At 43.1% G+C, this 22173-nt stretch overlaps 2 protein-coding genes across 3 annotated transcripts in view; both read left to right on the plus strand.

Moving 5' to 3' along the window:
* rasgef1ba (RasGEF domain family, member 1Ba) overlaps positions 1-22173 on the plus strand; it is a 109626-nt gene that overhangs the window by 56535 nt on the left and 30918 nt on the right. The gene's annotated exons all lie outside the window — the stretch shown is intronic.
* On the plus strand, positions 14902-18024 carry LOC116396174 (uncharacterized). Of its 2 annotated transcripts, XM_031870607.1 has the most exons (3): positions 14902-15011; positions 16358-16987; positions 17214-18024. In XM_031870607.1, the coding sequence occupies exons 1-3, from the start codon at positions 14963-14965 to the stop codon at positions 17699-17701; spliced, it is 1167 nt and encodes a 388-aa protein (XP_031726467.1). In that variant the 5' UTR covers positions 14902-14962; the 3' UTR covers positions 17702-18024. The 2 variants fall into 2 exon arrangements, with proteins under 2 accessions (XP_031726467.1, XP_031726466.1); XM_031870606.1 differs by having other exon boundaries at positions 14926-16987.

The following is a 22173-nucleotide window of genomic DNA, read 5'->3' on the forward strand; positions in this document are numbered from 1 at the left end:
TTGCGTATTGCTGGGTAACATTTGCGTTTGACTATATACAACCAACAAAACAGTCAAAACCCCGATTAATTCTAGTTTCTTTTTTTGATTTAATATAGAAGTTGCATTTTCCTCGGGTCCATTTCATATCAGGTCTAAGATTTTGGAAGCTATCCATCACAGACCTGGGTGGCATCACGTTTCATGCGACACATGTTTACTAATGCAGATTAGTTGTAGCTTTTAAAGGTATCCAGGGAGAGATTCCCCCTCAGCTGAACTTCCTCTTAGCGGAAACGCTGTGTGTTGATTAATAAGGAGTCACATAACTCTGCATCAGACATCATTATTGTGAGAGGAATGTGGACACTTAAAGGTGCAGCTGGTGTGTTTCTTTGAGAGCCAAACACAGAAAGCGGGCAGATGGAAAGTTGGCTTGATTGATTTGTTTATCTTGTTGCTTTTTCACACTCCCACTTTTCCTCCAGATCTCTTCTTTTTGTACTTTTCTCACATTGTAGGCAGGCTGCTGTCCCTCTGACCTCCTGCCTCACAAATTTTCCACTTTATTCCTTTACTCCTCTGTCCGTCTCACTGTTTATACCCTCCATCTATTCAAAGGCAGAAATAAAAAACCGGGAGCCTGAGTCCATCTGGACCTGTTGTGGCATGCCATTTGGTACCCTGAACGCCGGCCAGCCCTGCGCTGCCATCTGTGCCGTTCTTTGTCACAGAGGTACCACTATGGGGCATCGCCAGTGGCACACAACGACCCAACCATCCATCCATCTTCTCGTGAAAGGAAATAGCGAGGCAGTGGGAGAGAGAAAAGAGCTCCAAAAAAGGCCCTGTTCCAACTGACCGACTCGCCCTCGCAGTTACATAAAGCCTCCAAATTATGTAATCTTGTCCAGTCTTCCATTTTTCTTTGTGTGTGGGTGGTTCCACCTCTCCGGGCTGGATGGTGGGTTGAACGGAGGTGTGGAGAGAGTGTGTATCCTTCCAGCACTGACTCAGGCGGAGTAGTGGCCGCTTGTTTTACGGACGGTATAGTGTTCCTCTGCAGCTGTAGCCGACGGTGGCAGCCTCAAGTCTTAGCTCCCCTCCTGATCAACAAACAAGTGCCAGTGGGTGATGAAGTGTTAGGGGTGTGTGTGTGTGTGTGTGTGTGTGTGTGTGTGTGTGTGTGCGCGTGTGTGTGAGAGAGAGAGAATTCATGCATGGCAGCGTATGTGTTTGTTTGAGGCTGTGTTGGAATTGCAACCCGCTGGGCCTGAGACTCATTAGTTGTGATGCCGATACTTGCCTGCACACACACTCTCTCTCACACACACACACACACACACACACACACACACACTCTCACCCACACACACACACACACACACACACACACCAAAGACTGGCTCTTACTGTCTGCCCATTGTTTCCTTCTGTGTGCCACCAGATTGGTGATTCAAAGACCAGGGAGGTTCCACTGGGAGGCCTCTGACAGCCCTGACATGTTTTGCAGTTTACATCATGTCATTTATCAGCTGGGAAGATAAAGTTTGCTGGACGTAGAGCGATTACAAAAGGGGGAGGTTTTTGTTTTATCTCCCCCCCCCCCCATGTCTTCCCCTAGCCAACACGGTATCTGCGTATCTACCTGGTCGCTGAGCGTCTGTTTTTGCGCTGAGCGCTGCACGTTTCAGCAATTTTTTTTCTGCCCACTGAGAGGTTGATGTTCAACTTTGGGTAAAACGTTGCGCTCATCACTGTCACTTTTGACCCAGCCGTCCAATCACAGTGGAGAAGACAAATACCAGGAAAAGTAGCCTACTCCTTGAACCGGGCTCCGTCCAACTTCACAACTGTTTTCGGGTTGAGGAGTGAATTGAATTTGATTCGCCCATTTTTATTGATTGCCAAATCAGGTGAATGTTCCCCAAAGTATAAATGCTGTACACATAGTTGAGAGATTGTTCTTCAAATATTTGTGGTACATAGAGTCTGAAATGTGAGCCGTGATATTTTATAAATCCGATCTCAAACTCATAAATACTAATGTTGTCAGACTTTATTGAACCACTGTGGAAAATGTGTCTTTTCACTCTGAGGTCGACTTCACGATTGAGCCTTCATGCCATTCGTTCCATCTCACAGAAAAATGCGGCCTTCAAGAACCGTCCCCCTGATAAACTGGACGACTTCAGATTCATTTAACAAGAAAATTGGAAAACACCATTCCTCTAATACCTGGACTGACCTTCAGCCAACGCTGACTGAAGGTCTGGGTAATGGGACAGAAGCACTCCCGTCATCTGTCATTTACCAAAAACACATTCTTCAAGAAATAACTCTGCTGGGGACTCACGCGTGATCCTGGATTCAGAAGTGCTTTAACATTTCTTCTTGTATTCCCACCAGTCTTTGCCCAACAACAGTCTGAATCCAGCTGGTTTACAGATTCATGCAAGACTATGATGCAGAAGGGTCCATTTGCGCTGGTCCAGTTCTAGGTGCCAGTGACGGTCCAAGTGATACTAACATTTCATCATCATCCCAAAAGGATCCGCTCTCAAAACCAAAACAACCCGGCAGCCACATATGAGCCCATATTTGATCCTCAGGATCAGCACAAGAAGATGCAGCTGAGGTGAACCAGAGATTCTGCCACACTCGGCATCTTTTAGTTGCTCTAAATGCCTGATGCTAGTAAATCAAGCGTTTCTCCACTTAGGATATAAAATATCAACTTGATGTGCCATCTTGTGAGCAGTTTAGTCGTTACAGTTGTTTTTCTCTTTTTATACAGTTGCTTAAGCTTAAACACACAAGTAGCAGAACACCTCAGATCTTTTGCAAAATGAAACACTTCATTCAAAACTCGACAATAATTTATGAAAATCCAATTTTGTCACGATATTGCACACGCGCGGTTCATACGACGTGTTTCTCTTTGAATCAGTTACGCACTGCTGTGCTCAATCTAGAACACTTCTAACAGATTCTAATGATTTATAGTCTGGGATTGGATTTTTCAGCGACATCATTAAAGTAAAGTAATGAATATATTGACTGAACGCAGAAAAAGACTGGCAGTGCTGCTCACTGATAGAAATAATTATTTCTCTCCACATTGTAAAATCAGTCAGTCCATTCATGCATTTCCAAAGGTTGCATATCGGGTATAATACATAGAACATAGTTCATAGTTGCATGCAGTGTTTCTTTCTGTTCCTAATACACGCCTCTCGCTGCCATGTTGGCCTCCATTGTTGTTGTACCTGCGGTCTTTTTGTAGTGCCTACATCCTGATTGATGAGTCGACAATCAAGCAATCAGGTGTTTGGCCGGGTGGTCCATGGGTCTGGCATTCTGAATGGCAGTGTTTTCAAATGGTAAACAGGTGATTTTATGTGTCTTTTGTAGAGAACCGTGTACAAAACAAGTAACATGTTGAATTGCAAATTGGGAGCGAAGCAGAAAATGTGTTTTGGAAACTTGAGCTAAAGTTTTTGCTCTTTGAGGGTCACTTTCTGTTAACTGTGCTTTAAGCGTAATTGTAGTGTGCGGCCGTGGCTCATCGGGTAGAGAGGGCTGTCTGGCCATCGGTTGGCGGTTTGATCCTTGGCGGCTACGAGTCCTGTGCCGAAGTGTCCCTGAGCAAGACACTGAACCCCTAACAGCTCCCTGGGCGCTTCTCAGCAGCCCACTGCTCCCAATAACCATGTATATGTATATGAAGACAATAATACATTTAATTTTTCTGTAATTGGTTAAACCTAAATTCCTATTTCTTTCTTGTACTCTTTTCTTTTCTTCCATAGATTTCTTTTAAACCACCAAAAAGGAAACGACTGTCTGACACAGAGGTTCAATATGTCACTAAATCATATCAGCTGCATGTGAACACAGATTCCACATTAGTCAGGTCTATAAATATCTCAATTCTTCTGTGCATGTAAATACACTGAGACGGTGTCGTATTGACCCAGGGTGGAGCTTCCTCTCTCTCTCACCCTGCTGGTCTTATGGAGGGCAAAAGGGGAAGTAAAGGACAAAGGGGGGAGGTGGGGTGGAGTTGGGTGGGGCGGGTTTGACGTCACCGGTGTCTCATTGTTTCCCTGGTTTCCTCAAGTCCCCCCCCCCCCCAAATAAACAGAAACAGAGACGGAGAGGGAGTCAGACCTCCTCTGAGGTCAGCGATCCACTCGGTGCTAAATATTTGAACTGTTGCCTAGATAGATGGAGGCTGACAGTTCATGATGGAAGTTGCTGAGAATCGCCACACTGTTGTTCAGGCCAACACACTGAATCCCTCGGCCTGTGTGACACATTTTTGGGGGGAATTTTTCATTATAAAATGTAACTTTGAATGTTTGCAGGTGTTATAATTGACAGATTAACACATTTAGCTTCAAGAAAGACCCTTCAGATGACATTTCTGAATCCAGTTTGACTTATTTTTCGGGCGAAAAGCTTCTTTGATCCAATCGAAGGTGAATGAAACCGACTGGCTGATAATCATTTAATCAATTTATTTTAAGCTTTTTCATATTCTCATTTGGCGAGACATCAAACGCTGTATAATATATTCATTTACATAACAGAAGACGAATCATTTCTTATTATATTCTTGGTGAATAATTCATCGCCGCCCTCTGCTCCGACATTGTGTTGCATCATTGTGTCAAACCAATAAAGCCGTCAGTGAATCAAACTGAATGCAAATGAGTTCAAATGACAATAAGGGGAGAGAACACACACACACACACACCCACACACACCTCAGCCTCCCAGCTGCTCAGGCTAATTACGAGCGTCTCCAGACTGGTAACCCCCGGCCCTCCAGCAGAGCTCCTCTGTGTTTTTATGCAGTTTAATGATATTAGTGTTTGGCGACTCCGCCGGGTCTTCAGCGCTCCTCTTAATGCCGCTGCACCTGCCTCCTCGTACACTGCTGACGGCAGGTGGAAAAATGAGTCTGGCAATAATTTATTATTGCCGGACTGAGTACTTTTTTAATTTAAGATGCAGGAGGTGTTTTACTACAGGAAACTGCAAACCAGCCACATAACGTCAACATGCTCAGACTCCTCCACATGTGTTTACATCATGTTTGACTGTGACCGATGGAAACAGCATTTATTTTGCTGTATCAAATATTAAACTGTTAAAATCCTGATTTTCTTAAAAAAGGATGTTTCTTAGATTTAGAAAGAACCAGGCCGTGCACATGGCTGCTCAGAGTGTGAACACTACGTCTCAGTATCAACGACTAGGGACCCAGTTAGAGAATAAACTCCATAACGAGGCTTTTTCCATATGTGAAAAATGATACGCGTATCCGCCTTGTGATTCGGATCCGCTCCAAAATTTGATGGGATTTCGTTCGGCCCGTGTTTCACCCTTTCACCAACTTTAGCGATAAATTGTAGCCTGTAGTTTTTCCTTAATCCTTCTGACAAACAGACAAACAAACTGAACAGAAAACATAATCTCCTTGGCGGTGGTAATAAACACAAATTTGTACTCTATTTTGATCCTTTCTATCTGGATTACATCATAGCTTTGCGACATGATTTCCCCCGTCCCTGACTAACGACACTTTGGAGGTTTGGGGCAGAACTACAAGTGTTTGCTCTTTAGTTACAGAGTGTTTAGTCTTCACTGAGTTCAGTTTGTCCAGACAGGAAGAGAACAATGATATTCAAACTCAGGTGGCACCGACAATACAAGAGCCTGAGATACGAGCGTCTGTTCTCGTCCGTGAAGACGATCTGAGGCGGATCTGTCCTAAACGACTGCGTCTGGGTGGGATGGACACATTGTGTGAGCCGGTTTAGAGGGTCTGGGCACTTTTGTGAGTCCGGTCCGGGGGTGAGGACAGCTGGAGAAACGCAGACAGACGAGCTTGGAAACAGAATTGGTTCACAGATTGTCACTCTTTTTAAATCACTCGGTTTCTACGTCTCTGCAGACTAATGTGAAAATGTTTTGCTCCCATGGGGCTCATCAAGCATAAAAACACAAAACTGTTGCACGAGGAGACTCAAATGTAGACGTAAGGCAGAGAGTCTCATTTTGAGGAGTTTAAACAGAAGTACATTTAAGAAACGTTTAAACATTGGCGTATTTGCAGGCCTCTCTACTGAGAGGCTGTAAAGTCAAATATCCAGACAGACACGATGTGAAGTGTCGTTCCTCTTGTGTCGTGTCTCTCTCTGCTCCAGTTAACACTCCAGAGAACACGGTGTCAGTGGATGAAGACACATTCAGCCTCTGACACAACAGAGGCTTTGCTCAAATATCAGCTTTCCCTCAGCAAGCCTGAAGGAATGATCTGAGCGGACTGATTGTTACGAATCATTGTTCAATTGTTTAAATGTTTAGACCTACAATCGGCAGTACAAAACAGACTTGTGTAGAGGGAAGGCTTTAGGTTACTTGCTTCACCATTTCAGCCAAAATATACTGTATACGATTCCCCCAAAATATTATTTTCATTTCTTCCTAATCCCACCTTTCAGCTCAACTCCAGTGTTGGGTGACATATCCAGACAGAAGGGCAATTTATGTGCATCGCTCAAATTCAGCAGTGTTGAGACCCCCCAGAACTTTAAGATGGAGTTTTAGGATCATTTTTGGCATTTAAGTTTACATATAACAAATAGTATATTAAATCTTTGGATACATGTTTTATCTCAAGGAATGATGGCAAATATCTTCCGATATCGTTCCTCGTTTAGCTCGTTAATGTTGGCCGCGTCTTCAAAGGAGACTGGAGGAGTTGAGAACTGTTCTTCCTGGTTTTACTTGATGCTTCATGTTACTTCGTGCCTTCAGTTAACTTTTACCCTCTTTGATCTGCTCGACTGTCTGCTGCTTCTTCTACGTTCAAAGCCATCAGACTACCACTCCCACTCGGGTTTTACTGTTATTTAAGCACATTCTTGGTTCAATTGGAACCAGCAGTCCCTTCACGTGGTTTCGATCAGCTGTGCTCTTGAGTATTAGGTGTTGATTGACGGTAGTTTTCTTTTTGGGGGGGGGGGGGGGGGGTGTGGGGGAGGTGGCTGTAAAGGGGCGGTTGGGGAGGAGAGGGGCTCCTCTTGTGTGGTCGGGATCAGTTTACCAGAAGAAATGCGGACGCTTGTCTGCGCTGTGAAAACAGTCCGGGCGGTGAAACGCCGGGCATTCCTCGGCCATCAAATGGGGGTCGCCTCGGTAACCTAGGTGGGACGCATTCCTCGCGACCCCCAAAAGCAGTGGGGAGTTTGGATGGTGGTGGTGGGGGTCTGACGCTGGGATCTGGGGCACAATTCAAGGAGTTTGAAGTTCCCAAAATAGAAACTCTGGATTGATTTTTCAACAAGCAACTCGTTCTGTGATTTTCAGGTCAAAGGTTTCTTGCTGTTTGAACTGAACCAAAAGTAATTAAAGTTCTGTTGCATCACATTAATTCAACAGATGCTTTTATCCAAAGCAACGTCAATTATACTTGGCCGCGGGTTTCCGTGAAGGTCCTCGTGTCAGAAGGACTGTTGAGCTGTGAGCTGAACGTGTAAACACATCCATGTATGCAGACTGTAGAATAAAGCCAGCCATGTTGGGGTTCAGATGAAGAACATTGCAGATAGAAGGAGACGGGGATTGAACCATCAACTCTATGATAACCCACACTGACAGTCATTAGCCATTCACATGTATTTACGCATATTTTAAAGTATTATTTTAGAAAAGCTGTATTAAAAACAGCTAAATTAGACAAAACCAACATTTTTCACACCCACTTGAGTTGGTTTCTGCCTTTTGAAAAAGAGTTGATGCACTAAATGGATTATGAAAACGACTTTGCAGAATAAATTCAGTCGTAGCGAACATTTAACTCTCATGACTGATCAGCTGTTGGCGTTTCCACCTGGAATTCCTTCTTCTTTTGTTTGCATGAGCAGCATCTTCAAACTAGGAACTGACGAGCTATAAGTAGGAATATCTGTCTTCCCGGATATACCTTTAATAATGCATGAATGCTTGTCTTTGTCTCTAACATGAAACATGGCCACAAGCTCTTCTTCTTCTTCTACTCTGTTTACAGCCATGTGTAAAACGTAGCCAGCTTCTGACAAAACTGCTTTGTAAAAGGCATTAAAAATGAAAGTGGTAATATGTATTATCAGCAGAATGTACTTATACTTAGTGTTATACTAGTGTATGTTTTATGTTATTGGTGTGATTTTACCAATGCATTAATATGTAATAATTTTATTATCAATTTAAGTTTTTAACCTCAATATCTGGATGTTGTTCCATCTAGATATTAGTGAAGATATCAAAGACAGACGACTCTTACAAACATAGTCTTCGGTACAGTGACAGACGGCTCATTGTGAACGTAGGCCACAGTGTTGTTCATTGTGAACACTTCAGATATCATGACCCACAGTGGATGTGCTTTCTCAGCTGCAGACCCCCACGGCAGGTCGACAGAGTGGAGGCACGACAAGGGAATCATTCATTCAGCTGTTTACGCATTCGATCCCCGTCGGTCGGCCTCGTCTACGCGGCACGGCGTCACGCCGGCCAACCCTGTGATGCAACTCTCAGGCTTGTGGACAGAGAGCACCGGCTGACATTCACCATTTCTCATAACGATCACGCCTCTCCCTTAGTAAGATTGTCCTTCCTTCTTTGGTAACAAAAAACAACAACTTCGTGGAATTATCCACGAGCGCAAAGTGTATGATATTTTAGGAGTCTTTGTTCCACTTTTAGCTCGTCGGTTCCTGTTTGAAGCTGCAAACAAAGGAAGAAGGAACTCAGTGTGGAAATGCCCGTAGAGTTACACAGACTCGCGGATGACTGTGACTCAAATGAGGCGTACAGGAAGTGTGGCTGAAGATAATTTTAGATTTACATGGTGATAAACAGAAAGGTGCACTGTGACCTATATGCGGTTGCACTGGATCTGAAGACGTTGTCATCGAGTTCCTCCCGAAGCCAAATCTTTTACCACACAGATGATCTCTTGCACTTCATTAGATGTGATGTGTGTTTTTCTTCTCCTACAGGCATCTGGAGCTGGAGGAAGTGTTTTGAAGCACAGATGCTCTGCCACATAGATTTGCTGTTGGTCAAAAAGTGGCCTCTGCTAAATTGGTGGCTACTATAAAAATGCAAGCAAATTAGAGGGCGTCCAGGCCGGGGACCAAGACTTCTGTAACTCATCTGAGAGGCTGGAGCGAAGCTTTGAAAACAGAGGGGCTCACCACTCCACATCACAACCGCTCCGAAGCCCGCTTACTATGGCTGATAAATGACCTGCCGGGGTTTTCTTTTCATTCTGTGGTTTCGGCATCCCACCGTGGTGCAGAGGCATGTGCTTTGCAGCTGCAAATCACAGCGATAGGGGAACATTTTCCGCATGGGTTGCTGTAATATCAACAGGCCGTGATGAGCTTATGATTACCGCCGAAAGACATGAGATTCACCCGTCTTCTGTAGAAAGTATCTGCAAAATGAGGAGCGCACATATAGCCGCCAATATGGACTCCTGCGGTCTCATTTCTGTTTTATTTCTGCAGGGATGGAAACGGGTCTTCTAATTGCTGACCAGAAGGACTGTGATAATGAGGGATGTGTGGGTTTGCAAGATTAATAAAAGTGGGCTGAAAATAGCACTGCGTTAAAGAAATGCTTGATTAGTTGCTTACGGAAGCTGGTGAGAAGATGAAACGTGATCCTCGTGTCCAGTTTGAGGAAGCTTATCACGTGTAATCCGTGTTTAGATACTCGGTTTCTCTTTTAATTGCAAACGCAACATAGAATCTCTTTCAGCAGGGGCAGTGATTGGCTCATCACTACATCACTGCAACAAACACACAGATGAAAATATAGGACATGGTTCTATTTTCCAGTTGTGAGCAGTAAAAGTCAAAGTGACTGAACTTACAAGGCTGCACACCAAGCACTGTTTTTATGCCTCTTCGCCGGCGATAACTGTGGCCGGAGGCGCCATGTTTCCAGGTTGTGTCCGTCCATCCGGTCCCATATCTCAAGAACCGCTGGTGGGAACTTCTTCAAATTTGGCACAAACGTCCACCTGGAATCAAAGATGAACTAGATCTTAGTGGTCAAGGGTCACTGGGACCTCACGATCAAACCATCCTGGTGATATCTTGGGAACACCTCTGGCGCATTTCTTCAAATTTGGCACAAAAGTCCACCTGGAGTCAAGGATGAACTGATTAGATTTGGGTGGTCAAAGGTCACTGTGACCTCACAGAACACGTTTTTTGCCATAACTAAAGGATCCATATGCTAAATATGACAATTTCACTCAAATGTCTAATAAGATAAAATTATGAAGTTATGATATTTTGGTCAGACATGGAGGTGAACTGCAACATGACCAGTTGGCGGAGCGGTGTTTATTACAATGAGTTGATGCTTTGACTTGTTAAATATGGACACTTAAGTTCAATCTCAGTTTACTGTTCATCAGTCAGCAGGAGTGCTTGCAACAAGCTCCAGTTGACATCACTCTGATTCGTCAGGGGGGCCACAAGCTGAACCAAAAAATAAAAAAGCACAGATTCCACGAATTACTGCACTGCTCCCATGTCGAGTCTTTGTGTGTGTCTGGTGTGAAAGTTTGCGAACCGCTGATCTAAACAGCACGGCGGCTGACGGTTGTCAGGAGACATGAAAGCGGGGGAGCAGCATGAAGGCGGAGGTCCTGAGCCTCCACAGTGGGACGCATCAGTCCTCCTGCAGCCTCAGCTCACGTAACCGTCCTCCAGCCTTGTGAGCCGTCTGTACCTCACCTCGCACTACAAATCACACTGCGAGAAGATCTACAGCCTGTCTACCCCCCCTTTTTGAGGACAAGAGCGAAGACAATCCAGGAGACGGTGCAGGCTCTGCACTTGTTTATTTTATTGCGGCCATATATTATAAAAGCCTGGCTCTTTTCTTTTGGGGTCTACAGACTCTTTCGTAAATTGTCCTTCCTCTGAAGTCCAAGAGAACAAAGTCTAATGATTACAGCGTCTCCCACCCCACAAAGATCACAGGTTTAAACCGCGTAGCACCAAAGTTTCCAGTGAAATCGATGTGTCCACCAGGAGTCCTGCCTTTATCCTTTCCCTGCTCACACTTTGTAGGTTGCTAAGGTGTCCGCTAATGCTCAAAAAATATGCCAAAAAAACACCTTTAAATGAGTATTCATGAATATTAAGCCGGTTAGTGATGTGATAAGGAAAGTTATATCAAGCTCTTGGCCCTGACTGTCCAGGTGTGTGTTGTGAGTATTTTGGAAAGGATTTGCCGACCTTTGTTTGGGTGTGTGTGTGTGTGTGTGTGTGTGTGTGTGTGTGTGTTTGTGAGAGAGGAGTGTGTGAAGTTCCTCAGCCGGCCAGCGGGGAACAGCCTGGAGGCATGCTTGAGTAATGAGATGAATGTCCAGTCGACTGTCTCGGCTCCCCTCTTCCTCTGTAATTACCTATGCTGTGGTGGACTCATCATTTGTATGTGTGTGTGTGTGTGTGTGTGTGTGTGTGTGCTCCCAAGCAGTCGGTGCTGTGCATTGTGCTGTGAGGAACAACCTTTATCTCAGGCAGCAGTTCCAGGGCTCATAGTTATCTCAGAGATCGAGACTCCAGAATCTGACTTTTTCAGCCCATCGCATCGTCGTAGCGTATCGTTGGATCGTATCATCGGAACGTTGGATCGGATCAGATCGTTGGATCGTATTGTCGTATCGTTCTGTCGTATCGGATCAGATCGTCGTATTGTATCTTCGTGTCCTATCATTAGACCATATCATTGTATCATATGACAGATAACAACATGGACTTTGTAATGTTCTTTGTAATCAAACATGCAGAGATGGAGATGCAAACTGAAAGCACCGGAAAAGCCTCCAAATGACGAGTGTGCTGCTGGTTATTTGTCTGGATTATTGTGTGACTGTGTTCGACCAAATAGCAATAAAAAAAGGATTCACTTGTCTTTGTTGCTCACTTTTTCACTCTTTCTATCTCTCTCTTTTAGTGCAGCGGTTGGGAATCTAGTTGTGCAATGGTGAAATGTCAACAACATTGAAAGTAATTACTTTGTTCAGATCAAGTACCGACACCACTGACAAATGTTCCTGGACCATCGGAAAGTCCCACCCCAGCAGCACCAAGTTTCTGTAACTACGTCCCTAGAACCAAAACTAAGACCTGGTTCCTGTGGTTGAAGGTTTCTCTACTATGGAGCCCAACTTCCAGTACGACAAGAGGACTTTTTCATGTCCTCTTGTGTCTTCTCCATCATCATGTGCTGATGAAGTGTACAGTACACTCAAAAATCCCCACTGCCTTTTCTTTTTAAATGTCTATTTCCTCATTGTGAGTTGTATTCAGGAACATCACCTCCCAGGGCAGTGAAGAGTTCATTTCTGTTGTGTTCTCAGTTTCTGGTGCTGAGTTCATCTGTCATCTGACTCACGGAAGAAATGAAAGTCCCTATTTAGGAGATTCTGTTTTTATCACTACTGCATAGTTTTAAAAGCATTTTAACATAGTTAATCAATGTGGAGCCAATTTTAATTTCAGTAGTAAAGTTCTGCATCATATCATATAAACATATGTTTTTCATGTACAAATAAACTAGTAACTATAAGTTTTAAATAAGTGTAGTCCAGTAAAATCTACAATATTTACCTCTGAGATGTAGTGAAGTAGAAGTATAAAGTGGAAACTCAAGTGATGTACAATTACCTGAAAATTGCGTTGAAGTACAATGCATGATTAAATGTACTTACATTGCACCGCTGCATAAAGCAATACGCTGCATCACAACAAAGAGACGTAGACGGAAGAAAACGGCCTCCAACTGTAAATGCCAGCGACATTCTCTTTAAAGATTCCTGTTAAACTCATTCCAAGTCACTCTATAACAGAACAAAGGCTGAAAGCTCCAAATGCAAATGTCACTGCAGGAAAGCAGACTGAATCTGCATTAGCAGACTGAATCTGCATTAGCATCACTTTAGAACCCCCCCCCCCCTCCCTCAACCTATAATTGCTGTGTTTGTGGATAAAAGACTGAGGAGATGAACCAGTTTAATAGAGAGAGGAACACCAGAAGACCGTAATGCTCTCAGCAGACATCCAGAGACGAGCCATTAGCACGTCGCAGCCTCTTTGAGGAGCCGTTTCCTCCCAATGGTGCCCTCTTATTATTCCAAACTGAGACGAATTTGCGGCCTCTGGGGACGTGTTCACACTTAACAGTTTAAAATGCATCGTGATTGCATGTGGATGGCTAAATACTAGTGCCCAAGATGCACGTCGGAAGCATTGGGATTTGAGTGCTTTATCTACATTCTGTGGTTGTCAGAGACATGTGATCATATAGCTACTTATTTAGAGTAGTTTAGACTTGGTCAATTGCTACTTTGTTCATTATATTCTACTTCAGTCTCACCTGGAACGATGTACAATCTGGATACAACTGCATACAAGAAAAGGGATCTAAAAAAGGACCTTATTGGCCATTTAGACCCTGAAAAAGCTTTGTGTAAAAACATTTAAGGGGCCAACAGAGTGGCAAGTCCCGCCACCTTATTGCAGAAAAAATAATATGTACGATAGTCATCGGGAAGAAACAAATAACTGTTTAATACTGTTTGAATTGTGCCATGAATTACACATATGATGTTTGTCAGTTTAAAAGATGATTTTCCACGTGTATATAAAGACTACACACCCAAAAGAGGCGTAAGTGACGTCTCTCTCTGAAGCTACGAAGCCTCTGTGTTTAGTATCAGGATGTTCTCACACCAACAAACGAGTCTCGCTCGCCCTTTTGCTTCCCGGCTGATAAAAGGACTTGCTGGATAAAACACATCGTGTAAGGTAACGTTACATTTGTGAATGGATATAGCAAAGTTAGCTAGCTAGCTAGCCAATGGAACGGCCGTGTTAGTGACATTCATTGAGCAAGACGAGTTCAAGACGTCTCTTTGAAATGAGTGGCGCATTTATTCATGCATTGCTGTGGTCTTTGTAGTTTACCATACATGGCGTATACCTCAACCCCCACTACCATAACCCAGCTGCTGTGTGTGTGTGTGTGTGTGTGTGTGTGTGTGTGTGTGTGTGTGTGTCATTTCTGTTTTTACAATCAAACACAGTAACTTGTGCCTTATTTACTTGCTGTAGTTGAATAAAGGAAATTTATTTTACATTCAAAGTCTAATTCTTTACATTAACCTAAACTACCATATACATTTACATCTCTTTAATATCTGAAGGTGTCACTCTACTTCCATCGTGACTCTAGAGATACATGTATTATGTTGATACTTTGATTCACATTATCAACATCTGATCATAAGATTTTGGATAAATAACTAATTTGATATGCAGGAAACGTATCACGTTGCATCACAGCTTCGTCAAAGGTTTGCACATTATATTTGCAAAAACTCACAGTGCACTTGTTTTAGAATAAATATTCTACAACACACAGTGCTATATGAATACACTGCATATGAAAAAGGAATGAATAATAAGATACAATAACATAAAACTTTAATGATCCCAGAGGAGGTATGAATAATTAGAGGACCTGCAAAGATACAAAAAAATATAGGACAAATGGGAGCTTTGCAGATTGAGGCGAAAATAATTCAAGAATATGTAACACATTGTCAGTATAATATGTAAATTAATTTTATGGGCAAGATATTGCTTTGGTGTGCACAATAAAAAACTGACACAGGAGAAATTAGTGCCGAGTACAATGTTATTATTTCATTAAGTTATTTGTCTTATGTGTCATTACTGTCATCATAGTCTTTTTATTTGTATTCATTTATTTCGTATTCACACAACTCAGCCACACGTCACCCGGAAGAGAGCCGCGTCAACCCGGAAGTGAGCAGCGTCGCTGTGTGTGTGTGTGAGAGTGGGGGAATGTTTACATTTTCTTCAGAGCGTTAAAAATGAATCCTCCGATGATCAACTCGACCAGCTCCGTTTCGACGACCAAAAGTAAGAATCCTTTAAGCCACCGACATGTTTATATTGTTGTAAACAGGCAGCAGAGAGTCAGTTAGACAAACACAGTAGCTATAGGTTAGCTAACTGTTAGCAGCTAACATTAGCTGTGTTTGTGACAAGGAGCAGAGTTAGCTTCCTGGTTATTAAGCTGTTGAACCATTCGTTCGCTAAATATGCTATTTGCACAATGACATCATGAGTGTTTAAGTGTTATATTAGTCTAGTATTGTCCCTTATGTATCTGAATTAGCTTTCCGGCTAACCTTCCAACTTTTCATATGGAAGTTGTCGCACTGTAACGTTCAGTTTGAGCCAACAGCTTGTTATCTGGCTAATTAGCAAACATGAGTAACGTGAGAACATGATCTCTGCCAGAGAGGGACATGAATACATGTTTCTGAATCCAGCCAGGGTTTATGACACTATTATAAACTATGTTATGTTATTAAAGCTAGTTTATAAGTTTGTAGGTACGTTTAGTTCCTAACTTCTGCAATTCATGCACACTGTGTTATGAATGTGAATCTATCTCAAGTAGCCTTTATTTCCCTGCAGAATTATGTGTCATGATGAGCAAACTCCATGTAACTATACTACCACACTTCTAAATTAAAGCTGCTATGGACTGAATTCCTTTTTTCCGAGTTATGTATCATCGTTACCTAAAATCTGTGTACATGTTTGGCTGAGTTGATCACCTGCATACTTCTGGTATGAGGTCACATAGTTGGATGTAGAGAATGATTAAGGATGCCTGCTGTGTGCATGGCTGCTACTCTGCTGTGGTTGTTACATCTCGAACAGTTCAGACCAATGCAGTAATAGAGAGCCGATGTATCGTGGCATCACACTGGAAGGTGTTTCTAATATTTCCCACCTCTTGTATGTCAGTGAGGATGGAGTAATTATTTATAAAGTAACACCTCTCAGTATATATCGCAGTATAGTTCAATAGCACCACAAACTGCAGCTGAATGTAGTTTTATACCAGCGATGAGTAACATCTGCACACTGACTGGAATCAATTTGATTTGATTAAATGTGTGGTTTGGAGTCGGTGTGTAGGTATTACTTTTTCATGGAGTTTGTTTTCCAACATTGCACCTACAGGTGTTGTGTTTATTAATGCTCCGTCTTCTATTGTTGCACGAAACCTCAGATTACGGCGGAAAATCCCTTTTCAGGAAGTGATCCTTTTGCTAATTCAAATTCAAAAAGTGTCAGCGTTGTAGCACATGTCCATTTAATGATGCCTGTCATGAACTCCATAACCCCCGACCACCAGCTCTGCTCTGTGACGTTGCAGACTGTTTTCATCTGTGTGTCTGTATGCGCAGGAAAACGAGAAGCCGAGCGCTCCGTTAACTGGACGGTGGAGGAAACTCAGGTGCTGCTGTGCGCCTGGAGCGACGAGCGCATCCAGAAGAGTCTGGCAGAGAACCTGCGCAACCGGCACGTCTTCAAACACCTCTCGACCCGCATGAGTGAAATGGGCTTCTCTCGGAGTCCACACCAGTGCCGGCTTCGAGTCAAGACTCTGAAGGCCAACTATGTGAGAGCCAAACTGCAGAGGAGTATCGACGGCTCGCAGCCTTGCATTTTCAGATATTTTGCAGAGATGGATGCGGTGTTGGGCCGCAGGTCAGCGGGAGGGTCTTATTTTGTTCCTCCAGAGCGGATGGCGACGCATCGCCCTGACTCCATTGACAGGACAGGAAGTATCCCGCCAGATTTAAACTCTAATGTCGAGATTAGTGAACACCATTTTGGTTCTTTGGAGAGGGCGGGAAGACAGTGTTTGAGCTCCTTTGAGGAGAAGGGAGGCCATCAGACGTGGCAGCTCGACTCTGAAGTCAAGTTGGAGGACAGAGAAGATTCAACGGACGAGTACGAGTTCAGCAATTCAGGATTCCCACAGCGACACGATGCAATCTATCTGGAATCATCCATCCATCGGGAAATGACTGGTATGTACTGTGATTATTATATAATTCATAATACCCACAAAATATTAAATAATTATAATAATTATTGTATGGTATTATGGTAGCTAGAACCAGAGAAAGTTTAACTTATTTAGAAGTAATTATTGTACTGTCGCTGTACTAATCCATTAATTGATTTTTTAATCTACAAAGATGATCCTGTTATCAGTAATAATCTCATTCCTGTGTCTTACTTCCTGTTTCATAGGTCCACAAGTGGAGAACAGCTTGAGGACTCCTTCCCCACATGTCGTACCACCTCCACCTCCAGCTGCTCCCCCTCTTCCCCAATCCGCTGCCTCTCCTCTCCCTGCACCTCCACATCCAATCCCCAACACGCTCCCCGCCTGTGCTCCTCATCACCCGGAGTCCTGCCTCGAGCACCTGTCGGAGGGCTTCCAGCGGCTGGCGTCAGAGACGCGGGGCCTGCTGTCGCAGCTGGAGAGCCAGCGGCAGGAGCAGGCTCGCTGGCATCAGGATCTCCTGGCACAGTGGCTGGAGAGGGAGGAGCGCCGGCAGAGGGAGGCGGCCGAGAGGGAGGAGAGGAGGGAGAAAGCTCGCATGGAGCACGAGATCAGGGTCCTGGAGCTCCTCACCGGTCTAGCCAGAGAACAGAGGTGTAACTGTGCAGGCAGCCAGACCGTTGCAGAGGCACCAGCTGGTCCGAATTATACCATGAACAAAGGAGGAAACTAGGATGAACCAACACCAAGGATATATTTTAACCCAAAGTGTGGAAGAGTATTCAAGCTCAGGTGGAACCAAATGACGCAGAAACAGTGTCTTCAGGGCGGCTGGGATGAAGCCTTTATCCTGAGCGATACGGAGGGAAATCTAATCAAAACCAAATTCAGGAAAATACTCAAAATCTCAAGAGTCTGTGAGGAAGATGATTGCTCGAAGAAATTACAGTTGAAGTGTGGAGAAGATTTCTTAGGTGTCCCTTGATTGCACCAAATGTAATGGAAACTGTTTCATGCACTTTTATATAAATTAAAAAGACAAGATATTTTCAACCAGTTGTTTTTGCCACTGGGATTTGTTTACCAACATTGTTGCCTTTTGGCACTGATGGAAACGTCTTTATCTCGCTGATGGTTGGCAATATTGACACGTTGCTCAACAACCCGAGTGACGACTTCATCACTTCTGTTAGTCTGCATTCACACCGAACCAGGCGTTGCTGCCATTAGAGCAGCATTAGAGGGCTGTTATTCGGTGTTGGGGGGGGGGGGGGGCCTAAAGGGGCCTAAAGGGGCCTGTTTGATTTGAACAACGGTTACATGTTTGACCACCGCAGCGCGACGTCGGATTTATGTAACACAGCGCACACAGCACTCAGACAAATAGTTCACTGATTAAAGTGCTACAAAGATGTTTGAGTGTTTTACAAAGACGGACGAATCGCTTTGAATGCTTCACAAACAGAATGTCTTAAAAAAACAAATCTTCATTTGAGTAAATATTATTTTCCCATCAAATCAAATTATTTATTTTATGTATTCAATTCATGACTATTGATCTTTACAGGGCTGGTTTAACTGAACAATGGTGCAAGTTAACTTTTTATATTTTTAATATGGATCATTTATTACAGTTGACATGCAGGAAATACAAAGATGCTGACTGTACAGTATGTGGTGATTATTATCAGTCTACATTTTGGTGATTTATTGATCACATGCTCCGTGTTTCTGAAAGCTTTTGTAAACTACTTGGAACTCCAACTAGACCTTTTAATTACAGCTTAAGATCAGAAGTGCACAATTCAATTAAAGTCTTAAACTTAAAGCTGACGATTAATGTCGATGCATTAGATCTACATAAATGAGAAATGTATTTCTGTGACATAACGAAGACACAGAGTTCTGACACTGATGGGGTGAAGGGAAAATATTAATCTGCCTTCATCCCGAAACAATAACACAGTCAGAGGAAAAAAGAAAATAAATAAAACAGATTTAAATATAAGAAAATTTCAATTGAATTTGAAAAAACACAAAAAAAGGTCAAATATATGTGAATCACACTAACGAGCTGTGCAGGTCCCTCGGTGTTAAAGGGGTGTTCATCATTACTCAGGATGTTTGTCCGTGTGACCTGTGACCTTTGACCTGTGACCTGGCTGCTGCATCGGCAGCACAAATGGGAAGCCTCTCACTGTAGATCCCTGATGCCCATCTTCACCGCTCCGTGTTGAGGCTATATGTGGAGCGCAGCACAGACATCAAGTCAGTGTTTATTTATTTCCCTGCAGGAACATTTGAAATCCAGCACATCGGACTGGATGTCACGCTTGCGTAAGAGACCTTTAGCACAGTTCTGGTCCTCCAGTCTGGCTCTTTGTAAACATCTCATGTCTTAAGTTCTTCTGTGGACATGTTGTACCTTTTACATTACCATGACTGGTCTGATTTGTGATGTATATGTTGCTGTTAAACCCTGAGTGGCCTTTCTCTGTGATGGGGAGTCTTTTTCTTCCGTCTTCACACTCTTTATCTGTGAAACCTCGGGGCTGCTGCTGCCCCACACTGATTGTTACCTGGATAGACAAACACGGGCTGCCCTGAAGGTACAGAGTGTGAACTCGTTGGCTTGGAAAATCCCCAATTCCTTTAGCTTTTAACAATGCTAATCAGCACTGATCAGGCTAGTATTCTGTTATATCGGACGTGTTTGAGACCAGACACGGGAATACTTAAAGAATGCAGCTTTCCTACTTTAAACAAATCCCTTTAAAAGACCAAATCCAACCATGACTGTATCTGCTAACAGGTGTGTGTATCCTGAGCCGGATAGATCTTCTTCTTCTGTGCCGTAGAGCTCCATTGTTGTCCAAAATGATTAATAACACACCAGTGAGCCACACTGTTGTACTGGGTGACATGTTCCTACATGAACATAAACAATCTAGTTAATTTTGACTCAATCCCACATGCACCGTACTGCTGCTCCAAATTCTCACTAGAAAACCAAAAGTGGATTAATCCACCGGTGAAAGTAGTCCCCAACAACATGACCTGTATTTCCTCCTGGTTGAGTGTTTGTTAGGAACAGCAGTGCCCAGCTGTTTGAGGAAATCACTGAGCTTTCTATAGAAATCAAACTAGATATTATATTTCAACCAAATCGCCAGAGACAAATGTTGGCTTTCTTCGTTTCTTCCAAACCAAGAGATATGGTGAATGTTGACTTTTCTTGATCCAGAATAAATATGTTCTTTAAAGGTTTAGGATGATGCAATGTAACTAATTAACAATGTTAACTTTTGGTTTCACACGGGACTCGAACAGCGGTCTCCTGGGTGAAAGTCAGCTTTCCTGAAAGACCCAAACTGGAAAATATTTTGTCCAAGAACTTGTTAACCCTTTACAAATACACACAATCATCCTGTTTCTTGACCAAGTTGAATGCTCAACATTTCCACTTGAAATGAGACCTGATTCAGACCATTGTTTATGTTCTTTGTGTCCAACGCAAAGACTGCAACCCTCATCTTTATGGTCAAACTGTGCAGTCCTTTAAGCGAGAGGGATTGTATACGTTAATCTGCGCTAATATCAGATTACGAGATTTGGGATGATTTGCTGTTGTTACACCGTGGCTTATTACTCTGCTCAGCAGTGTGGAGGAAAGTCAGAGATTCTGCAGCTCAACAAACATCCGGTATGAAGTCTCTGTGTTAGTCACGTTTCTTCAAGCTGTTCTTAAGGGAAACATTCTGCTGTCTCGCTCTATTGTCTGTTGTTCAGGGAAAATGTACATAAATGAAAAACAACCTTTTGTGTTAGAATGTCGTGTTCTGCAGATCTAAATGTAGATTCATTCTTTATTACTTGCCTGGTTAAGTGGAAGCGAAATAATTGAGAACGACACAACGACGTGATGACAGAACACTGCATCAAAAGGTTTAATACATTTACAATATTATAGCGGCTTGTGTTTTTACTTCATTTAATCTGTACATTTGTTTTTTGTGTGTAGAAATCCACTGATTCATATATTTCATATTCTGTTGTGTTGGGGACAGAGAAAGAGACTCAGCTCTACTGGTTAATTTCGTGTGGCAGCTTTTCCACTGATTTAATCTGTACGAAAATTATAATTAGTTTCTATCGGTCGTCGTGAAGCTCCAGTTTACATGACCTGGACTTAGAGAGAGAGAGAGAGGGAAGTGGGAGAAAGGAGGGGGGAAGAGAATAAATTTAAGATTTTTATGGTTGAGCGTGAAATTGTAACATCAGCTTGGAGCCATTTTTCCTCTGTGGCTCCTCTACAGGTCACAATGAATAGACACAGAGCAGGACACACAATAATGAATATTAAATTGTATTGTCATCATATTGTCATGATCTAGGGATGACTCTATTGGACTGTTGCTCCACCATTTTGTTCCAGACTGAATCAGATGGATTGCCGTGACATTTCGTCCAGACATTCATGGTCCCCAGAGGATGAATATTCTGCTGACTCAGCTGACTTTTACTCCAGTGTACCATGATGTTGACTTGATGTTTAGCTATTTTGGAGGATTGGTGTTATCTCAGCCAGGCGAAACCCTGGAGAGAGTTTACGTGTTCAGTTGTGAGTGACTGAGTGAGTGTTCACCTCTGTCCACAGCTAAGGGGCACAATACTTTGGGTGGCTAGTGATGGCTACATGCTCAAGGACTGCTGAGTACCTGTCGGCCACTGCTCTGCGGCTCATTTTATTAATTTTTTTGGCTAACCGCTAAAAGCTAACGGAACTACCGGTACACACACTGCTGAGTAGCTCCCCGCCGTTGCTCTGCGGGTCACCTTTATTGTGTTTTAGCTAATGAAACTACCAGTGCACTCAGTGCTGTGCTTCACCGCTGCTTATTGTCCAAACAGCATGATGAGTTCACCTTTTGTGTTTTGGCACGATTGTATGAAGTGTATTATACAACAACTTCGAGCCCATTGCTTGTAAAATGTTATATTTCTACTTAATTTTTCAGTTTGAATGAAGTCTGTTTGACGATGCTTTACAGCACCGGTTGTATTCATTTCATCACACAATACATTGCAGACACACATCGCGGAGATCTGCACTTTTAGTGCAACTTAGACATGTATGTTCCCCTCAGGATGAATTGTATTTAACTTGGGGATCCCCTGACTTTCCAAAATGTAAAAATGTTTCAT

Source organism: Anarrhichthys ocellatus, unplaced genomic scaffold (genome assembly GCF_004355925.1).
Source record: "Anarrhichthys ocellatus isolate YVR2014 unplaced genomic scaffold, GSC_Weel_1.0 scaffold53, whole genome shotgun sequence".
Lineage (NCBI taxonomy): Eukaryota > Metazoa > Chordata > Actinopteri > Perciformes > Anarhichadidae > Anarrhichthys > Anarrhichthys ocellatus.